We start from the raw sequence: 21,885 nt of genomic DNA, 5'->3' as shown, positions 1-21,885 counted from the left end.
AACCAGAAGTGCAAAGTGATCTGTGGCATATTTTAGTGGGATCAAGGACAGGAAGAGCAAAGAGGGCCCAGTGAAAAGGAGCCTGGCAAAGCACCAGCTGATGGAATTCTAAAAGATGCTTTGGTTATTCACAGAGCTGTGGCAGTTTCTCCAAACAGCCTGTGCCCCACAGCCTGGCACTCAGTTACAGCAGTGAAATCAATGCTGGTTTTGGTTCTGCTCACACACAAGCACCTTGTTCACTGTGTAACTCCCAGGTGAGGATGCAGTAAGAGCACAGTGTACCTGACAGCAGAGTAAAGAGAGATGTGGTTTGTGTGGCCACTCACTCCTCCCGCATCAAAGGTCACCACCTGCAATAAACCACAGAACAAGAACCATTTAGGAGGAGGAGGAGACTGTGCAGTTCCCAGCTTTGACATCTAACACAGCACTGCCCCAGCCCATTGTAACTAACGAGTTGTTTTTGTGTTGCACAAAGAGGCCTTGTGTGTGAACTCATCATGCCACAGAAATACAACTAAACAAACAAGCCACTCTGGAACTAGATGACTACACAGTCTAACGGCTTGAACAACAGAAAGATGACAAAGATCATGTTCCCACTGGCAGGATGCACTTGTTACTTATTACCAGGCCAAAAGGTCACTTTCAAAATGATCTGTTGCAAACATGTTCCTGACCCGAGAGGTCCAGCTCTATGAATCACTCTCTCCTGGATCCGAGAACATCCTAGAATGACAGGGTGAAACTATACTTTGCTGTGCTGTGGATCAGGACACACTGCTGTAAGAAGAGCCCCACAATCATGTGTGACTGTCCTGGTTGTAAAGAGGCTTCACCAGAGGATAACACAGTGATAAAATAATCTGATATGAGAATAAGCCTTTTTAAAGAATCAGTTGATTGCACTTTTGTACAAATAGGAACTTCATAATGCAGAAGTAATGTGTGAACACAGCACTAACCACTGTCCAGAGCACAGAACACCCCTGGCTCCCTGCCCTCAGACCAGCCAATGATGTGTCAGGGGTGAAGCACCACCCTAAGGGCTCACTCACTCTGTGGTGCTGGGCAGTGGGTATTTAAAGGCTCCCACTTCCAACCTGGCAGCCAAACAGGCAGCACAAAGTGTAGAGCAGACAGGGAATGTGTGCTAGTTCTCCTTCTGGGTGGTGACAGTGACAGTCCCTGGCCAGTCCAAAGCTCAGTCTTTGCCCTGAGAGTGGCCCAGCAGCAGAGCCCTTCACAGCTCCCTTCTCTGGGACCAGGGAGAAATGATAAACTCCCCACATTTCAACCAATGTCTGCTCCCTTGCCAGCTTGTTCTCTCTTCAGGGAAGGAGAAGAAGAATGGCACTGCCTGGCTCACTCAGCACAGCTCCCTTCTCAAAATCTATTTTATGTGCAGGGCCTGGGGCACTGGGTTAGAGATCAAGGGAAGGCCAAAAGTCACCGCGCCCGTCCTGCAACTTGCTCCTCCACCCTCTGTCAGGCCCTCCCCACGCAGGGGACATTGCTAAAGAGGGAGAGGAAGCACAGAGACAGCAATCAGGAACACTTCAAAACCCACAACCTTCAGACAAGCCTGCTTTAAACCCATCCACACAGAACATGTCCACAGTCAGACTTTCCACGTTGCCCAGTGGCTGTAAAGATGCTGCCACCAAGCAGCCCAGGTTGCTCTTGGCTGGCAGGAAGTGGTGGGACTGAATTTGGTTTCATTCAGGTACAAAGAAGCATCTTCTGGCCAACCCTTATTTCATAAAGAGAAACAGGATGTCTTCAGCTTTGGCTGCTGTACATCAGCATCACCCAGGAGCTCTGCAGGGCCTGCCCTGGTGCTCAGCCCTCCCTATGGATACCAGCTTTTGGAGCAGCTCATCTGGGAAAATCATTAAAAAATTCAGCTCAGGGAATGAGCATAGCACCCTGTATTTTGCAGATAAGAAAAAACATGCTCTGAAGTCACTCCTACCTAGAGTGGCACTTTCCTGAGATGACAACGTCCCCCACTCACTGCAGGCAGAATAAGTTTCTATTCAGGTGAATAATAGTGTGAGTCTGATAAGGGCTGGACTAGCACTAAACCTTTTCACTAAATAAGGACAGAGAAAGGGTCTGTCTCTTCTGCCTGGTCATTGATTTTCACGTAACCTGTACAAGCAGAACATTTTTAAGACCGGTACCCTGCGGTTGGAATTGGCCAACGGGCTCTGAAGTCTTTTGAAACTTGCATGTGCACACACGTATAAATACCATTGCATTATTCCTGTTTCCTTAGGAAATCAAGCTAAAAACCCAGGCAAGCCAAAACACACATTTTTTCCTTCTGTGGAGGGCACAAGGGAACAAACCAGAAGACTGAGATAAGAGACTACAGTGAGCAGACTAAATAAACTAATCGTTGTTTTGACAAAACTGGCTCAGACCAACTGTGGGAGCACAAGGCTGGGTTAGGAAATATTCTTGACATGGAAATTATCTGTTCAGAAACACCTTTGGAGGTTTTTCTTCTCCACATCTGTTTTGAAACAGAAGCTGCTGTTCTTAGTGCTGCTGAGCTTACATAACATCTGAACTATCTGAAGAGATTGCACAGAGTTCATTTTCTGTTTGTGTTGTCCAGTTTACTGTTGGGACATTTGCACCTGAATTGCCTGTCTCTTCAAATAAACAAATGTGTAAGTACAGTTCCCAAGGTATGTGCACACAGACCTGGCCACGGTGGCATTTGCTTTGTCTGCAAAGAGAATACCATTGAAATCCTGGTTCTTCCCTTCAGAGATCCCTCTGAGCACACAGCTGAGATGTTCCCCCGGCCCAGAGTGCAGCTTCTAAGTGTGCTGTCTACACAGGGCACTGTTTCCACAGCACCACTGTGCTGCTCGTGCCTTCAAGCAGGCAGCAATCACATGCAAATATATTCCTCTGGTTTCAGGGATTCATTTCACTGATAATGGATCTGAATTTCTTTCTCACATGCTGCAGATATTTTCACACGGGAGCATTTGCTCCTTCCACATAGTGCAGCTCAGTGCTGTGCTGGCTTTAACTCCTAACCTGAACCAGGATGATGAGGAAATCAAGCAAACAATTAGGACAGGATGAGAAAACCTGAACATCTTGAAACTGTCTGGGTTAAAAACAGGCTTAGCCAGTTCTGAGATAATAAATATACTTCATGTAGAAATTGTTGCTCAATGAAATCTTTAGGGCAAGAGGGAGTTCCCTCCCCACACCTGTTCTGAAATGGGAGCCGCTGCTGTTGGTGTTGCTGGTTTTCCTTCTGGGTGACCTTGGTATTCAGGAAATGGAGCTTTCACTAGTGGAAGCCAGAGCAGCAGCCAAGACAAACAGGTCCAGAAATCCCTTCCGGAGAGGGGAGAGCACAGAGGAAATTACTCAATTACCAGCAGAAGAGAAAACTCCTGAGAGGTCTGGAGTCCATGATCCCTCCTCACACCATGTGCACTGGAGGAAGAAAGCACTCAAAGCTGTGGGTCTCCCTCCTCTTCCTGGTGTCACACAGTGCTTCCAACAGAGCAAACATCTGCTGGGGGGGAGAGAAAGGTCTCTTTCCTTTTTAAGAAGGACCATCCCCTAAAATGCCATAGTAAGCAATTCCATTTCTCATGGCCTTCCTCTGAGCATCATTCCATGGGCCCTTACAGTTACAGAGGCCAGTGATATTCAAACTCCTTTTAAATCTCTCGTGTGTTTGGAAATGTCTCTTTTAAGGAGATTTGGGAGCAACAAGAGCCTGCCTGGGGCTCACACAATACTATGTAACATTTTTTACACACCAAATACTTTCTAATCTGGATGGAGACAGAGGAGCCTTGGCTGCCTCTCCGTGCAACACTGACTTTTGCTTGTAAATCCAGCAGGCAGGAAATAATTTCCAAAGTCTATAAATTAGTTTTGGCTTTGAGTGCACCAACCGTTAATTTCTGTGTGTGCACTATTTAATGTAGAGCTTGGATGAAATATGTCCCTGTAGCTCTCGAAAAGATTGAGCCACTCATGGACTTTCAGGGCAATTGAGCAAATTAACTATGCAATGGAACAACAGAACCCCCACAAGGTGGGACTCCTTGCTTTGTAATCCTTCCTTTTGGATACGCTGGAAGTGCAGCCCCCTCTCCACTGTCACGTACTGGTGACCCACATATTCTGCAAATAAAGATACCACTGTTGATGTTATGACTACTGGGAGAACTGGGGGAAGTTTTCCCACTGGGATAGCTACAACACACCTTTTTTCAATCATGTTGATTCCACTGAGTTGGTCTGTTGTGATGGAAACGCCATCAGTTTATGTTTTGACAAAGCTCTTTGAACATGTTTAGCCAATTTTATCAATTTCAACATCAGTGAAAAATGGGCTCAGTTTACCTTTCAAGGCAAGGCCGTTGTTTTAGGACAGCAGGTGTTCCAAGAGGAGCTCACAGATAGCAAGCTCTGAAGTTTTTAAATTGCAGTGTTCAACAAAGGTAATTAGGTGCTTCTCTTGCTGTTGTTGGCAAACTAGGTCTGCTCCTAAATGAATGGTATTGCAGCAAACATCTGAGACCTTTGTGATTACTTGGGACACTTGAAATAATCTGTGTTTCATTACCACTAGCCCTGAGAAGCTGCTTCAGCTGCCTTTGGTACTGCTGATGTCCTGCTGCAGTAATTTATCCTCTGTGCTGCTCAGGGAAGAGCTGATGGGAATCAGCTCCCATCCTCCCCCTTCCTCCAGCTGGAGCTGCAGCACAGCAGGGACAGCACCGTGATCAGGAATGTTTCATGTTTGCTTTGCAAACCCCACATTTCAGTGTTCATCTCATGCTCTGTTAGTGGCAAACTGCTGCCTCCCCCAGCACAAACAGCTGGAGTTTAATTTTCCCTGAGGCAAAGATCTAATCCTTCCCAACCATCCAGAGAAGTTCTAGTGTTTTCAGAATTTCTACTGGGATTCTGGTGCACTTGTCTTAGTGCTCCTGAGAGTCACAAACATGCAATACAAACCCTCCTGTGTTAGAAGCCTTCAGATTAGATTAAAACCTATCTATTCACGGGGCCAAAAGGCACAAAAGGAGTCCAGGAAAACTGCATTTGCCTCTGTGCACAGCAGTGAATTTCATGGAAAATTAGCCTCAGAATCAATATAAAGCTGGGTGCATGATGCTGGGGTTTGTGCTCATTGGGGCTTTCATGCTACAGGAGATGTGGTTTCTTGTTTTCTGAAGTGCTGAAAGGCTTTAAGAGTTTTGTGACTTTGCTGCTAATCCGTGTGTCAGTGCCTGATCAAAGTAAGGTTCAACAGAGAAGAACAGAACACGACCTTTTCCATGCTTAGGCCTTTATTCCTGTTCTGTGGGGAAACCCCCCCCCCAGTGCTAGGAAATCTCCCCAGTTTAATATTCTTCAATCCCAACCTATAACCCTGCTAATCGAGCTCTCTAACACACACCTGCCAGTGGGCTTCAAAGCCTTAACCCCAGATGGGCTCCCTTCATCAATTAAACCCAGCAAAAGGGGAAACAAGGTTACTTTAAAACACAGAAACCACTTGAGGAGCTAGAAAAGCGAAATTCCACTACTGTTCATTTCTCACTGGGAAGCAAGGAAAGATCTCCAGAGAGAAAAGACACATCCTGAACTCAAAGACTCCAGAAAAAGCTTCCAGAGGGAAGGGAAAAGCCCAGAACAACAGCTCAAAAGTGATGTGGCCTGTGCTGTAGGAAGTTTCACGTTACCAGGTTGATGTTCTTGGCCTCTATGTGTTCCAGCACAATGGTGGCGAGGAGCTGTGTGTCCCATTCCACAGCAGGATTATCTGGAAGATCCCTGAAAATGAGAAGTGAAATTAGTCACTTCACTGCTGAGAACTTTGTACAGGCCATACTAGAAAAGAGAGATCCCCTTATCAGAGAATGAAATCAAGATACATTTATTTGCCATAAAAACCCTCTGAACCTTATGTCTTACAACACTGGATACTGGAGAGTTGAAAGGAAAACAGCAGTTCCAACACCCTCCTCATGGATTTGCCAAGGTCTCCCTTTCCTCTTACCATTAAGGCAGACTTTCCAACTGCTTTACTTTGAGCAACATCTATTTTGTCAACTCTTGTTCCTGATTAATTCCAAACATATTTCTTCATTTTCAACTTTATTTTAAAAATTATTATTTAAAACCTCTTTTAAGTCATATTTTTCTGAAAGACTTCACAACCATAATCTACTGGTGCATTACACAGGAAAAGTACCAATCAAACTCCTGCTCTCCTTTATTCAGGAAAAATCCATTAACCACAACCAGAGGACAACAGAGACATAATTATAGGGCTTGGATTTGATAGTAGTTCTTCATCTGTTTATTTTGTGCTTTGCATACCCAGTTGGTATGCAGAGCATACTGTGACTGAACTCCCTGCCTGGGTATTTTGGATTGCAGGATTCTAGGGGCAGGAACCATGAGCCAAATGCAAAATAGCACCAGACAGCCAAGAGAACATTCCATATTTACACAACTGAGAGCTGAATTTGACCCCCCAGTCATTACATCTGAACGATGCCAAGAAAACATTGCTCGCAAAGTTACAAAGGTTATTAGTAACAATAGGATAACACACAGCTGCTAAAGACCAATAATGACATGTTAAACGGGTCTTTTTCTCAGACCTTTCCCTCCTCTGGAAGTCTGGTAATTGCTGTGAGGTGGTTTAGCAGAAAAGTGTCTACACAGCATTCTCCCAGACACACGGGCCGGGAACTGAACCGATCCAGCTGTTTGCAGCACAGAGCAGGGGAGGTACATCCCAATTCCTCAGGCCCTGCTGACTCCCCAGACAGCAGGGACGGCAACATCTGCAACAAAACAACGGGAAAATGTCTGCTTGGCACATTCCACAGTAAAGCTCAGCCTGGGTCTTCATGAGAGGTTTTCTGGACACAAATTTTCCCACTGCTGTTAACAGTAGTAGAAGGAAGATCCTGAAGTACAAACTCACCATTGGCTTTTCCCTGTTGTGTTATCTGCTCCTGTTCAGCCCAGGCCAAAATAACGTGAATTAGAAACCCCAGCAGAAGGGAAGGTGTTCCTACACCTGAGCACACGTCCCAGCTCTGGGCCCTGTAGCAATATTACAGCTACAGAAACTTCCATGTTGTTCACAATTCCCTCTTGTACAGGCAACACCTTTGACTGATGTACACAACACCTGAGTGTCATCACTGGAAACATTCCCTGGTCCATCTGGTGGCTGTCTCATCAGCTTAACAAACCTGCATCTCATCTGCTCACACACAAACTTTTACATCTCCTGTTTGAAGATGAAGTGGCCCTGTTGACCCCGAAGATATGACAAGTCCCAGCATGTCACAGCAAGCCCTGAACAGAGCACATTTAAAAATATGCTTCAAGTAAAACATCCCAAGGAACACACACACAGAACAGAGTCCAAGTGCCAGTCAACAGGGCTTCGGTTCTTCAAATGGTACCTTCAAGGTATGTCAGGGCTTAATCTGATAATATGAAAGCAGTAAATTAGCAGTAAATTCTGCACTGGTTATTTACAAGGCAAATATCGTTGCCCTTTTTGGATGGGGGTTAAATGGAGCTGAGGAGGAAGTGAAGGGTCTCATTGAAACAGGAGGGCTGCTCCAACAGGGAGAGGTCAGGAAAAAAAAGTAGGGCTTGGAATTTATGATGTCCAGGAGGCTTTGGTGTCATAGCCACCGCACTCAGCTTTATTGGGCTGTCTCCAAAAAGGCTGCTGGGTAGTGGAGCAGGTTTTAACTAGTTTAGACAGATAAAGATCATCCTCGTCAATGGAAATGAACAGCTGGAGGCAACGGTTTAGAATCCCTGGAAACAAAACAATCTGAAGGCATGAGCAAATTAACTCCATGAACACTGCACTGATTAAGCAGGAATATTCCACAAAAAATCCTGCTTCTACCCACTTTCCTTACCCCCAGTAAGGAAAAGGAAATATTTTTCTTGCCTAATATTTGTCAGGTACAGAAGAGAAGCCGATCTTGCCAAACAAGACACACATGTACATAAACACATTCATAACTCATTAGTAGCCACGATGGCCCATGGAAGTATTTTCAGCTCATTTTGCAAACAGGAAAAGTTACTCACAGTTAAATGACAAACCCAGAGTCACCCCAAGGAGTCAGCACCAGAACTGGCAATACATTCATCCAGACTGCTCCAGGAAATGACTTTTTTTTTTTTTTTTTATGGTAAGAGTTTGTATAATACTTTATAAAGTTGAAGGTGTGTTACCATGATAGTAGGGACCCACAGAAAGCAGGAGACCATTAATACTCCACCTGTGCTCTGGATATCAATAATTGGGTCCAGGTAAGGATGAAAAGGGGACAAAGAAACCCAAGTCCCTTCACCCCATGCAGCAATGCCCACAGGACACAGTCTTACAGGAGGTCTCTACACGCCCAAGGAACTTTGTAGGGACATATAAACTTTGAAAACTGCTGTAGTTCAAAAAGCATCTATTCAGTTTAAAGTATTATTCCTAACATCATAAACCAGTTCTCAGCAGACCTGAACAACGGTCCACTGACAGTGCTGCACTACTGAAACACGCTGCATTCATTGTGGTTTTACCTTCAGGGCTTCGTATCAGAAACATCAGCACTTAAATGGTTAACTCCCCCCTGCCTTCCCCGCTGACGCTGATAAAGCCTCTGAGCTCAAGGTCGAAGGGCTGAGATAAAGGACTGTAAAGGAGTGAAAATTAGCACATTCCCTGGAGCAGACTGCAGCTTGTCCCAGGAGACACAGCTCCCCACGGCCCTCCCCATCCTCTGCCCCAGAGAGCTCCTTGTTGCTGCTGTCAGTCACTGCCACAGCTCAAGATACAAACCCTGCACCGGAGGCCTCCCAGGTCACGCTGCTGGAGGGGGTTGGTGGCAAGGGCAGAGGGGTTTGGGCACTTGGCCTCATTTCCACCAAGCTGTTCCAGTCTGGAAGGAAACTTTATGGGCATTCCATGTGCCTGATACTGAAGGCAGGTGGCTGCTTGGATGCAGGGGAGAATGGGGAGATGCATAGAAGAAGCAAAAAAAAAAAAAAAGTACTTTCAATGGAATAAAGCTCCAGAAGAGTTGTTTTCCCAGCAATTTTCAGTAAAAGCCATGCTGTGCACTGTACAGGGAATTTACAGCTGTGCCAGGAGATCTGTAGCCTCAAGAGAGGGAAATGGAGAACTGTGGTGCTGCAGTTGCTGCAGTGTGGAGAAGGGTCCGTCTCTGCTCACCAATTCCAGCAGGACCAGTTGTTGGAAACATCGTGTTTGGAAAACAAAACTTTGTACCTTTCTATTTATCCATCCACTCCTGGTAGCAAGAACCAGACAGGACTCCTGCTTTTCTCCATCTCACTCCCTTGCTTTCCCCCTTGCCACGCTGAGCACACAGAGCAGACAGTGGCATCTGCAGTTCCCCTTCCCTAGGTTTGCACAGGAAGAATGCAGTGGGTGTCCTGGATATTCTGGCCTTTGTAGGGAGCTACAAGGGGGCCCCAGCAAATCATATCAGCACATTAAACCACAGTTCACCTTGTGCAGGTCTTGCCCAGCAGCCTTAGAGCTGAATGGGAGATGTCAAAAATTGCTGCCTGCTGCCAGCTCCTCTCCAGGCCCCTTCCTCTGCTCCTCTTACACCTCAGCCTGGCCCTTAAAACACTGTGCCTGTTGCCAGCAGTGCTATCCCTGCCAGCAGCCAGGACAACTTTGTAGGGTCGTCTTTCTAGGAACATTTGGGCTCAAGATGGCCAGATTCCTGTCATTTGGAAGGTCACTTTTGGCCGAGGGAGAGATTTAAAAAACTTCACAGATATACATTGCCAAGTTATACCCTCCTTACATGATATACTGCCCAATCCCTGTCCAATTTTCCACTGCTCATCTTCCACAGGCCTTTCAGCAACAGCCAGTGCCTTCATTCGCACAATCTTCCTTCAAAGCCTGGCACATAATTCATCCTGCTCATGAACTAAGCTCTCACGACTGCTCTAAATGTTAAGTTAAACCAAACAGTCAGTCTGTGTGATGTCCACGTGGCTCAACAAACAGCAAATGGGCTGCACTTTATGGGATAACCTTGAGATCTACCTCTCCTGGAATCTGGGAGCCAGGAAATCCCCAGGTCCTGATGCCTCTGGATACCTGACAGTCACCCCCATGGGACCATCAGGCTCCATCTCTGCCTTGACATGAAGCCTTTATGGGAGTGGGCAATAGGCTTCCTTCTTGGAGATGTTCAGGTCTCCATCAATTCATTCCAAGACACCAGAGCAAAACTTTCAAGGTGCTGATGTGATTTTCCACCCCACTACACACCAGAAGGGCCAAAATTAAAGTTTTCCCATTTCTTACTGTCTTTTCATCCTGCAGCACGACCCTAATCAGTCCAAGGCTAAGGACCAGGAAACATTTTTGCATATTTTCTCCTCCTTATCCCCAATGAATGATTTTACATCAAATCAGCCCAAAGGTCAGTAGGTTGATGGTGGAAGCAGGTGAGCTGCTGTGCACGAGTTCCCAGCTGGAACAACCACCAGTGTGTTTGCTGGAACAGAGGATGCCCTTTGTATAAAGTTGTAACTGTATAAAATGAACATCTGGGCAATGAAACTGGATCAAAAAGTGAAACATCCCACAGAACAAAATGACGTGAGTGCACAATTAGTGAAAAAGCCATGTGATGACTAGAGGCAATCAGTGACCTTTATATCACAGCATCAAAGTAATTGAAAAAACTGTGTAAACACAAATGATTTCATGCTCTCCAAAGTAGAGCACAGAATTTTTATTTTGGAGATTATTCTGAGATAAGTTAAGACCGGAGAGCCCCAGGTCTCGAAGCAGAGCCTCTAAATCCTGACATTTATAACTATTCATAAATTTCTCTTCCTATAATGGGCAGTTACAGACAGGAGGGAAATATTGCTGTTAGGCTGCATGGACGTCTCTGATTCAATTGAAAATAGCCCACTTAGATAAATGATCAGCATCTTGCAACATCATGTTCTACAGAGAACAGATGCTGTGTGCTTATTGGAATGTAACAACCTACAATTTAGGAAAGAGATGGACTCAAGCAGGATGGTAACTGTCAAATGAAAAGCCACCTACGACAGAGAAGCTCAAGCTGAAATTTTTACACCGTCAGCTTCCTCCCTCTCCTCATAGTAAAGAAACACAGGCTATTCTGAGAGCTGTATTTTAAGACTGGAAATTAAAATCTTAGGGTTTGGTGTAGGTAGGAGGCAAAGGAAGTGGTGAAAATGTTAATGACTGGAATATTATCAATAAAATGCACTTCAAATATTTCACAAAAGGAAAAAACAGAATCGACGTAATCCTTTTCTCCCATCCTCAATGTCTAAGTATGGACCTACTTTATACAAGTTTCAAAGGTAAATTAGGTAGGTTTAGATGCCAGGGAAGTGCTGAGGTCACTGCTGTGCCAAGCAGAAGTTGTGGGTAAAGGGAAAGGACACAAAGACAGGCTCCGTTCAGACTGCTCAGCACTCCAGGAGAGTTCTCCACTGAGCTATGGACAGACCCAGCACACCTCTAACAGGTAATATTCCGAGTTCCTCCATAACTCCCAAAGAGTAGATGGTAATTAGGTCTCAAGGGAACACACTCTTTGACTTGGGCATGATCACATGATCCTGTTTGAGAAATAAGCATCTTTTGGGTTTAAATTCAAAGGAATTATTACAGCACACAGGGCTGGTTGTTTGCAAAGATCTATCCAAATGTCCCTGTACTCTTTTTTTTTTAATGAATTATTGATGATTTCTCAGCAGAGACTGATGTCTATTCACAGAGATAACACAATTGCTTATCATAATTTGAAATCTGGTATTCATTTGACGTCTGTGCTTCAGCGCCTTGTTGATAAATTACAGCACAAAGCTCTGTAGGAACAAGTTCATATTCAATGTCTTCAAACAAAAACAAATGATGGTTACTTTCAAGACCAGAAATGCATAGAAACTACAGTTTTAAAAAGTGAGTTTTTTAAGAAGGAGAAGGCATCAGGCCCCGCTGTGTAAGACAGGAACCAAAATTCAACTCATCTAATTCTGAACTGATATTTAGTCACAGCTTTTGTAACTTCTGGTCTTCACACCTGTGAAATGGAAATAATTCTATGTTCACCCCTATGTAAAGAAGTTTGGGATCCTTCTAAGAAAAGTGTTAAGTTCTCTGATTTCTAGAAGGAAATGTAAAACATATGTCTTGGCAATCCTGTGTACTGGGAACCCCATAAACCTGTCCTTTACTCATTGCATTGTCTTCCCATGGGATACTGAATCATGTTCAGTATCTTAGTCCTGGCTTGAAGGTCTAGCCCAAAATATACAAAATACTGCATAAAGCTCCAAAAGTATGACTACAGTGAACAGTTGTGTCCATATGGAGCAGAGGAACTCTGCAACAAGGATAACATCTCCAACAGTCAGGACTTCCTTAGGAGCTGGTGCCAAACAGTGAAAGGGCTCCCAAATCACGTCATCACAAACCACTTTGCTTTCAGCTGCAAACAGCAGGAATACTCCTTGGAACATGTCTTTTTTAGCAGAAACACTGCAATATTTAAAGTTAAATTCCCCAGGCTCTGAAGAGCACGTAAGAAAGCTGAGACATCTGGGCCAAGTGTTATCCCAACAACGGAGACCCTGTTTGCCAAGGCACAAGGCAGGGGTTGGGTGTGTCACTGGGCACCTTGCTGTGGTCACACAGGTGTCACCATGAGATGCTGAAGCTCAGAAGTGTGATTTCTAGGAGGGACACACCACTGGAGAACAATATTCCTGGCATATGTCTACAACTCCTTGTCTGATCCTCGGTCTCACCCACCTGTGGATGATGTGCCCTCAGTCACCAGCGCTGCCCCAAAGCTGTGCTGCCAACACAGGACCTGCAAGAGGAGAAACGAGACCTGGGATCTCACGTGCAGGTGTCACACTCTGTGGTGTCACACTCCATGAGTGACACTCCTGTTATACCTGTGCTGCTGGCACCTGCTCAGGAACTGGTGTGCAGAACACATCTGACCTGTGCAGTCGTTATCACCGACCAATCAATCACACAGGGCCATGAGCACTGAGTACCTTGCTGCCACACACAGCTTGGAGTCCAGCTGCCAGGGCAAGGACAGGGCTCCAGTTCAGTCTCTCCAAGCTCTGCTGAGAGGCCCCAGCCCCAATTTAAGCAGAAGTCTGCAAAACCACACAGCGCCACGGAGTGTGTCTGGATCCCTGGTGACACTGGTAGTAACAAAACAACTAAGTTCAAGTCCCTCAAGAGAGTTCTTTAAAAAGTGAAGCAGTTTCCCTCCCATTACCTTTCACTCTCAAGTTAGGTGCTGTGTATTATGCTACTTAATCCCAACTTTCATTCATGTTTGAGCTGCAGTCATTTTGCACATGCACTACGCCCCAAGCCAAGGCAGTGACAGCCCTTTGTCCCTGATGGCCATTCTGGGACCAGAACACATTCTGTGTCCGTTGGCTGAGTGGGGCCTGCAGATCCCACGTCGGTGACACATTTCCAGCCAACATTTAGCCTGTTTCCAGCACTAACAGACTGCCAGCAGTGACTTGCCAAGTGCTGGGCAAGAGGCCTCTCTTTCATTTTATAGAGGCTGGACTTGTGTGTGATCTGTTGGGGGCCATTAACAGAGGTCACTGAAGACATCAGTCAGAGGCAGTTTCAGGAGATTTGGGGCTGCCATGCTGAATTAGGAGGCAGCAGTTCCTCCTCTGACCCACTGCAGTGTGGTTTGGGCAGCAGACAACAGGGCAGTGTGAGATGACGTCAATTCCTCTGGCACCTTGGAGAGGTATCCAGGAAAGGAGAGCATTGAAGACCCTACCTAGTTCAGGAAAGCAAGAATACATCAACCTTTTCCTAATTATCTGTTGGCAAAGTGCATTTTTAGCATTTGTCCTAAACAACAGATCCATTAGCAACAACTGGCAATTTCCTGTGCAGCCCTCTAATAAGAGAAACATCTTCAAACACGCAGCTGTCAGGGATCTTGGAGCACAATTGCTGGGCAAAGGGATGTGGAACAGACTCAGTTCAACACCTTCCTAAGGCCAGAAAGATGGATGGAACTGCTCAGTGGAAAGCCTGAACAGCAGACACAGACTACAGCAGTTGGTAGCCTCTGGGAATTTTGGTCCACATTCCTAGAACAATCTGCTCTTGTCTGTGTCAGCTCCCAGAGCAGGGATAGACTGACCCAAATCCAGAAAAAGGTGGAGTGGTCTCTACTAACACCCAACTCCCTGGGCTCCATTATGTACCACTTCAGGATGTCGCTGGCCACTCTGGTATTTTGGACAGTAACGGGGAAAGAACACAGACCATATATCTCCCAAAGCACTATCTGTACTGTAAGGAATGAGCATCACCAGACCTGTATGAGGTGATCAGGCAGATCCCAGAATAGCTCACAGCCATGTTCACTTCCTCATTATCATTGCTGGCTTTGCCATAGTGTCTAGGAATTCCTCTGGGGCCTGACAGTCTAAGTTGCCCTGAGAACAAAAAGCCCAGCAATCCCACAGTCACAACTGATGTTTTAAAACTGAAATACAAGTGACCTGCAAAACCAGGACACCGAGGAGCAGACCACAGGACTTCACTCCTCCCTTACTTGTTTCTTTTGTTTTGTAAAATGCTATGGAAAAAAGAACAGCTCAGCAGGGGAGAGCATGGGACAGGGTATGTTAACCCATACACCAGGAAGCCAAGTCTAACTTAGACCAGTCCTGGCACCACTGGACCAAGAACAGACATCCAGTTTCAAAGTGCTGGGCAGGAGGTCTCACTGGACAAGTAGAAAGGGAACACAGGGTGCTCTTAGCCAGGTTTGTACATTGGTATTGTCACACATGCACCATAACATGCCCAGGACCCCCCAGCAGAAAGGATTCAAACCCAAGGAGAAGGAACAGAAAGTCTCTCACAGCAGCCAGCAAAATTTTTCAGAGGCAAATTATTGAAATACCACAACCTGCACATGCCAAATAAACCTGGTGACCCTTCACCACAGCCTCAATATTAAATCTGTTTACTCTTGGAAGGATAAATACACCACAGTGTATAGCCAAAACTAGTTCTGACTCTGGCCCAGGTAAGTCAAACAGGACTTTGCCACTGACTCAATGGCCAGACCCTCAAAGAGCAGGGCAGCCAAAAGCATAATCACTGCGACCAAAGAGAGATAGACCTTGGTCTATTCCACATAACAAATAAACTACAGTCAGAAACCCCAGGAGACAGCTTGTAGCCAAATCAATCCGTCAGCCACTTTAATTAATCATCTAGAAAGGGAAAGCACAGAATAGTCACTTCATGGACATTGATTTTTCATGCCAAAACTTATGTAAATGCAGATGCAACTTCAGCAGAGATCTCAAGAGGATGATGGCCTGATTCCAAATGCAGCTTCCCATGTCACAACATTCCAGCTTCCCTCTACCAGTTCCATCCAAAAAAAGTTTCGTGGTTTCTCAGCCTCCCACAAACTACCATCTCCTGCAACCCATTTGATCTGTGCAATGATATGGGAGCTTTACTTCTTGAACTCATGGGGTACCCACCTCTCTAACACCGAGGTTCTGATGCCCTGAGCTCTCCAGCTGGGTGCAAATTTCATTACTACCATCAAATCACTTCTTTCTATAAGCCACTGTCTCAGAAGTGAAACACCTATTCTGAACTGCGAGCTTGATCCCACAAACTCCACTGACATGCAAAGTTTCTGCTCATGCAAACAAGGCTCTTGTAGGCACCGTCTTGCCGGCCCCACTCATGTGAGTGCCCCAATTCCATGACCCAGCTCCGGGCCGGCCCCGCTCTCCCTCCGCTGCCAGTGAAACCCCCGCCCCGGCTTCCAGCGCAGCCAGCCGGGAACTACGCCTGGAACTCCATTTGCGACCAGCTAAGTGGGACTCGGCAACAATGAACAAAACGAGCGCAAACGCATCGACCTTTATCGCCGAGCCTCGTCTGAGCGCTGGTTCGATGCCAGCGTTATGCAATGGCTTTGCTATGGCAACAGCCGGGCTGCTCGGCAGTAACCCCGGCCCGCAGCCACTGAACTCTGCCCCACTGCGAGCGAGCCTCCCGCTCGCCCGGCCGGGCTGTTTACAATGCTCACATGACGGGGGAGGCTCCTGGCAGCCGCCCGCATCCAGCCGGATTTCGAGGACCAGGCCAAGACCGCCAAAGGCTGGGAGCGATTAACTCTTGCGAGCGGGGGCTGCCCGCTCCAGCAGCTGGAGAAAGGACGGCGAGCGGAGCTTCGTCCTCCCGACATCGCTGCGGGAATGAAGGCGTTCACCGAGGGGATAAGGAAATCAATAAGCTCTATAGAAGGAACAGTATCTTTTTTTTTTCTTAATGAGTGAGGATAATGAACAGGAGCTGGGACATAACACCTTCACCACGAGCTGCACGTACCTGGGTTATATTAGATTGCACAAACTCCAGCAGTGGCACCAGCCCCATGGCCCAGCCCTGAGCTCTGGAGCACTTACAAGTTCCAGGGGCACAGGGGAGGCTTTGGAGACAGGGACTGTGCTCTACTGTGCCCTGCTGAAATGGTTATTTAGCCTTACAGCACAACTCCATAAGAAAAAGCTGCAGATTCCCAGCCCGCTGCTGTGCCATGGCTGTGTGAGCAGGACGGCTCCCGCTTCAGCACTTCCACAGCATTTCTTTCCACACATTAACAGATGTTCATTAACTCACCCCCCTGTGAGGCTGGTATAGGGAAGTAAGCGAGTAATAACCTCCACATTTTATAATGAGAGAATTAAGAGCTCAGGGAACTCTCCCTGGAGAGCCCCAGGCACCAGAGCTGAGTCAGGGGCAGAGCCTGGAATGGAGCCTGTGAGCTCCCAGCGCTGCAGCACCCACACACTCCAGGAATATGTTTCACTGCCTGGGGCAAACAACAATCCATTTTTCAACGGGAGTTTTATAGGTGCTCTGCAGAGCCTCAGGTATTCCTGGCCCTTGGACTGAGCAGAAAACACATTAACAGTCGCACATTATCCACCATTACACCAACATCAAAGGAGCTGCTTAAAAGTCCCCCCCAAAACCTGCCCAGGGCTGAAGTGTTGACCCCTGCATCACCTAATTGTGCTCTGCTATGACACAGCCCTGGATCACTCATTCTGTCAATACTCTTGGCTACTTTTCCTTGTACTTGTTACTTAGGAATAGTCTAAATAAACTTATGTCTTGCCCTAAAATATTATATTTTTCAGTGAAACCCTGTTATTCCCAGTAAGAGGCTGTACGGATTTCTCTTCTTTGCTACGATGACATTGTAACAAGAACAGACCCTGCAGATACAGCACTGAAAAGCAGTGCCTTGACATCAGAACTTCCTTTGACAGCTTCATCCCCAGTTATCCCTACATCCAAATATAAAAGTGTCATTAAAAAAACGGAGAGGAAGTTCGTTAGGTCTGGCTAAAAATTTAAACACTCACAAATTTCAATTTAAACCAGTGGTTCAGTCTCATTTCTGCAGAAACAGGCTCGCTGCAGTAACCTGTTCTTTGACCCTCCACTAGTAAGACCAGCTGAACTCTGACATTCCTGTACCAGTTCTCATTCAAGCCTCGGTCTGTTGGCACCAACCCTGCAAACCCCTCACCTCTCTTCCCCACAGGTCAAACCTCTGTCTGCCAATGTTTTATCCTGCAATATTTACACAATGTCTTTTCCAAGGCAAATGATAAACCAGCCTTGGCAGCCCATGGTGTGGCTACTTACAAGAAGAGAAATGTTGAGTATTTGGCTTATGAAACAGAAATACAGGAAGAAAATATTTATAACAATGCTACTGTTGAAATAAGGGAGACCATAATTTATTACAGATGTGACCCTTCTAAACTGAAGGGTTTAAATCTTGCTGCTGCTATGCAGTGACATGAAGCAGAATGGACTTGATGAAGAATACATCTAACTTCAGTTGTAAATTGCCCCCTTTTATCCCCTGCCATTTTGTACCCCAAAATATGCACAAAATTTGCTTCTTTCAAGCACTGTTTGGCAGACTCTTCAGTGCTCAGAAGATTTAAAAAATGACTGACAGGAAAACATTCATCCTTCATCTGAAAACAGACTGAACACTTTTACATTTAACAAAATTCAGTTACTTATTAACTGAATTAATTATTAAAGAAGAGAAAATGGCACGTAACTCAAACAAGGTTTGTTAAGATTACAGTCACATATAAAGAATGCAGAATGTCTGTGAATGGAGAAAGGATATGTAATGAATTGAATTATTCCAGTGCAAATAGCAATTGCAGAGAAACAGTCTGCAACACTGACGTGAGAAAGTACTGAAATTACTGTGCCAGGAGTTTGCAGGTACAGTGAGATGGTTCATACGTGACTGGTTGGAAGAGGGGGCATGACTTGGCATGGAACTGCAATCAAACCGTTTTCATTTACTGCTTCACTTGGTGCAGAAGTATCAGATAACAAAATATTCACCCTAAATCCCATTTCAGTTTCTAAAAAGGTGTCTCAGTTTCCTGCACTGCAGTAAAAAGTTATTTTTTTTTCATTTTAAGCAAAATTGATTGAAGAAGCTACAAGAGGCAAAAGCTGCTCGACGATATCCAGCAAAGCATTCATTTCCCTCCCTCCTGATCTCTCGTGCAATGAAACTGAGATATAAAACACCACCCACATTTGCAAAATCTCGTGCACATCAGGAAAAAGGGGAATATGTGACAGATGAAAACATTCACTTCCTATTTGCTTCACCACGTTCTGGTTTCTCCTTTTTAAAAGGTTGGTGTTGCATCATCCGGACAGTTTCCTACAGAACAAATTACCAAAAGTGCCCCAAATTGGCTTCAGTATCTCTACCAGGAGCAACAGTAGAACTCCATGAGCAAACTAGGAAAATCCATCCCACTACTTTGAGATATCGAGTATCTTCTACGGTGTTTTATTCACAATATTAAAATACCTCTATGTGTGTTTAACAATTTGCCAGCATTCCTTACCTCCTAACAGAGTATCTGATTCTTTTGATAGTTGCTCTGTGTTGGGAATTCTGCATTGCTGGCACTCTTTGTTGGTGGGTTGGGTTCTCTTAAACAATATTTCTCCTTGGTAGTGGGGTTATGTTAAATGCACTCCCAACCCAGCAAATGTCCCTTTAAGGAATTTATTCTTTTTACTAGTTTGCTCTAATCTGAAGTACCACACCCACCAACTTCTAATTCAAGTTTACACTGAAAAACTTTGTAATTTTATGTATACTGACTGAACTAAGGCCAGGGGGAATAAAACCATTAAGATTTCACGTGAACTCAAAGAAAAGCTTCTTGGGTAATGTAATTACAGAGCACAGACCTCCTAAGAGGAAATGAACTGCAGGGATTCATTTGATTAGACCTTTTTTTCCTTTCCTTTTTAATGACAGCGAGAGCTCTCCTTCCCTCACCCCTCCCAGTCTAACAGTATATATTAAGGAAATTCTTAGCAGGCAGGAACTGGGACTGTTACAGACAGATGTTTCAGTGGGACACTGAAATGGGGTGGAGTGTGTCCATGATTTTTTCACAAGTCCCACCTACCTGCAGCCCTGACATCTTCCTGGAAGTGATTAAAGAAGTAACCAGTACCTGTGCTCCTGACTTTTTGTGGCATGTTAGAGAGATTATGGCTAAGCCCATCCTGTGCTGTTTGGACTCTCTGTGTGGTCCCATCCACTCCAGTTTTGAGCATCTCATCCATCTTGGTTGTTGCTGGTGAGGAGACCAGAACAACACTCCAGCTGCCTGAAGAGTTTGCACAAGGAACTGAGGCTGTGTCCCATCACATCACCTTTCCAACACCAGGACAAAGCTGGAGAAGGGATCTGGGAGCCACTTCATGCTGCCATATTCAAACACAGGCAGTGCTCTGGGCTGTGCAATCCTCATGGGCAGGGACTGGTTTATTTAGTTGTCTTGGTAACGTTGTGGTTGACCCGGGTTGACCAGATCAGTGTGACTTAATCATCCCAAGGAGAAGGAAACAATTGCAACAAGTGCAGAGCTAATTACTGTGGGTTCCCTCCCTGAAGGGACTTCCTCAAGCTTGTGTCTCACGTTCACAACCTTTGCCCTGCCCAAGCATTCCAACAATTCTGACTGTGCATCTACCTGTGACAACCAGGTCACCTACAGCCCTTTGCTGTGTACTCTGCACCATGGATCTGTACATATTGACTACCTGTGCACTCTCTATGGTTCACAGGTTCACAGGTGGGTTATCAACACATATTTACGCTGTGTCAATACTCCAGGATCTTATTGACAGCCTGTTAGGTACAAGGTACAATGTAAAGTGCATGTTTGACCTATTAAGTGTGTTTAAACCCTCTTTTTTCTCTCTCTGTGCAATAATGCAGCTGTGGAAATCATCTGAGACAAATGGTCCCCTGATGTAATCATAACAGAGCTGGAGGAAAGGCAATTTCAGCAAAAATCTTGAGAGCAGAATCAGCTCCTGTTTTATTCTGACCTGTTCTCCTTGCAGAAGCAGCACCACAGAATGTTTTGCAAATGGATTTGTATTTACATGCTTGGCTGTCAGTTCTAAATGTTGCTCCTTGTCTGTATAATAATTACATGGAATGCTCAGTGGAGATGTTTTCTAAATTGAAATAAATAGAATCAATACAGACTTGAGTTAACTGCATTGTCACATTGCATGAATAAAACACACTGATGGATACTCTTGGCTAGTATTCAATAGGGATTTGGTCATTGCTATTGCTATGCAAACTGCATTTTAAAAGATGTGCTAGCAGTTTAAAAATCCCATTTCTGTCTAACTTTTACCTCCTATTGTTATCAGTAACTCCTAGAATTCCTCAAATAAAAAGAGTCACCTCTACCACACAGTCCAAAGGAGGAAAAAGAAACATTTCAGAAAATAGGTATGCACAGCTGTAAAACCATAACACTGGGTAGGGAACTAGGGGATGGACATTATATAAAAATTACTCAGCATATTTTTACAAGTTAACTTCAAAACCTCTGCATTTCTTGCATGTATTTCTCCAACATTAGACCATGCTGCCTGATGAACTGCTACAGTAAAACAGACTCCTGGACCTTCATTTTGCAGTTTATACATCCTTTAGAGGATCTCACAAAATGACTGCCAAACTCTAAACATGGTCCCTTCCCTTTATCATCCCAAACAGACCAAGGTTGTTTCAGTTCACTGCCAAGGCACTGAAGCATGTACAGGTCTCATCTGATTACAGAGAGCTATAATGCCCTGAGGCTGTAGGGACTGTCAACACAGCTGTCCCTGTGTGCTAAGACAAAAGTCCTGCCAGGCAATCCCTGAGTCAAAATGGAAACACATCTTCTGAAATGGATTAGGGGTAAGGACAAGGCCTGTAAATAGGCCAGGCAGCCAGGAAAGTTTATTTAGGTATTACTAAGGAGATTCTATTGAGCTGTTAGAAAGTACCTTGACCCTGGAGCTGTTTTGCAAATCTAAGGATTCTTCAGTGTTTTATTTCTCTGGTCGCCTGTTGCCAACGGAAGAACATCCAAATGAACATTTTCTGAGTGGGTTTTGCTTTAGACACACAAGATCACACACAATGTGTATAAAGCTCACCAAGAAGGGAAGTGCAGAGATCTGCACACTAATGGCATAATTAGCTCTTGGGAGAAAAGCAGTTCTGCTGCATCAGCACCGAGTGGCTCCCATCCTCAACCCATCCCACACCCTCATCCATCCCACACCCTCATCCAACACACCCTCAACCCATCCCACACCCT

The 21,885-nt window shown here is 45.3% G+C and overlaps 1 protein-coding gene across 1 annotated transcript in view; it reads right to left on the bottom strand.

The window, feature by feature from the left end:
- Positions 1 to 21,885, bottom strand: part of PIGL (phosphatidylinositol glycan anchor biosynthesis class L) — a 57,137-nt gene that overhangs the window by 15,009 nt on the left and 20,243 nt on the right. The window contains exons 3-4 of the mRNA XM_027660254.1: positions 5,748 to 5,838; positions 286 to 353 (exon numbers count right to left, since the gene is read on the bottom strand). Coding sequence (XP_027516055.1) covers positions 286 to 353; positions 5,748 to 5,838 — 159 coding nt within the window. The remainder of the gene's footprint in view (positions 1 to 285; positions 354 to 5,747; positions 5,839 to 21,885) is intronic.

This window comes from Corapipo altera, unplaced genomic scaffold (genome assembly GCF_003945725.1).
Source record: "Corapipo altera isolate COAL_440 unplaced genomic scaffold, ASM394572v1 271, whole genome shotgun sequence".
Classification (NCBI taxonomy): Eukaryota; Metazoa; Chordata; class Aves; order Passeriformes; family Pipridae; genus Corapipo; species Corapipo altera.
This window is presented reverse-complemented; position numbering and strand designations above follow the sequence as displayed.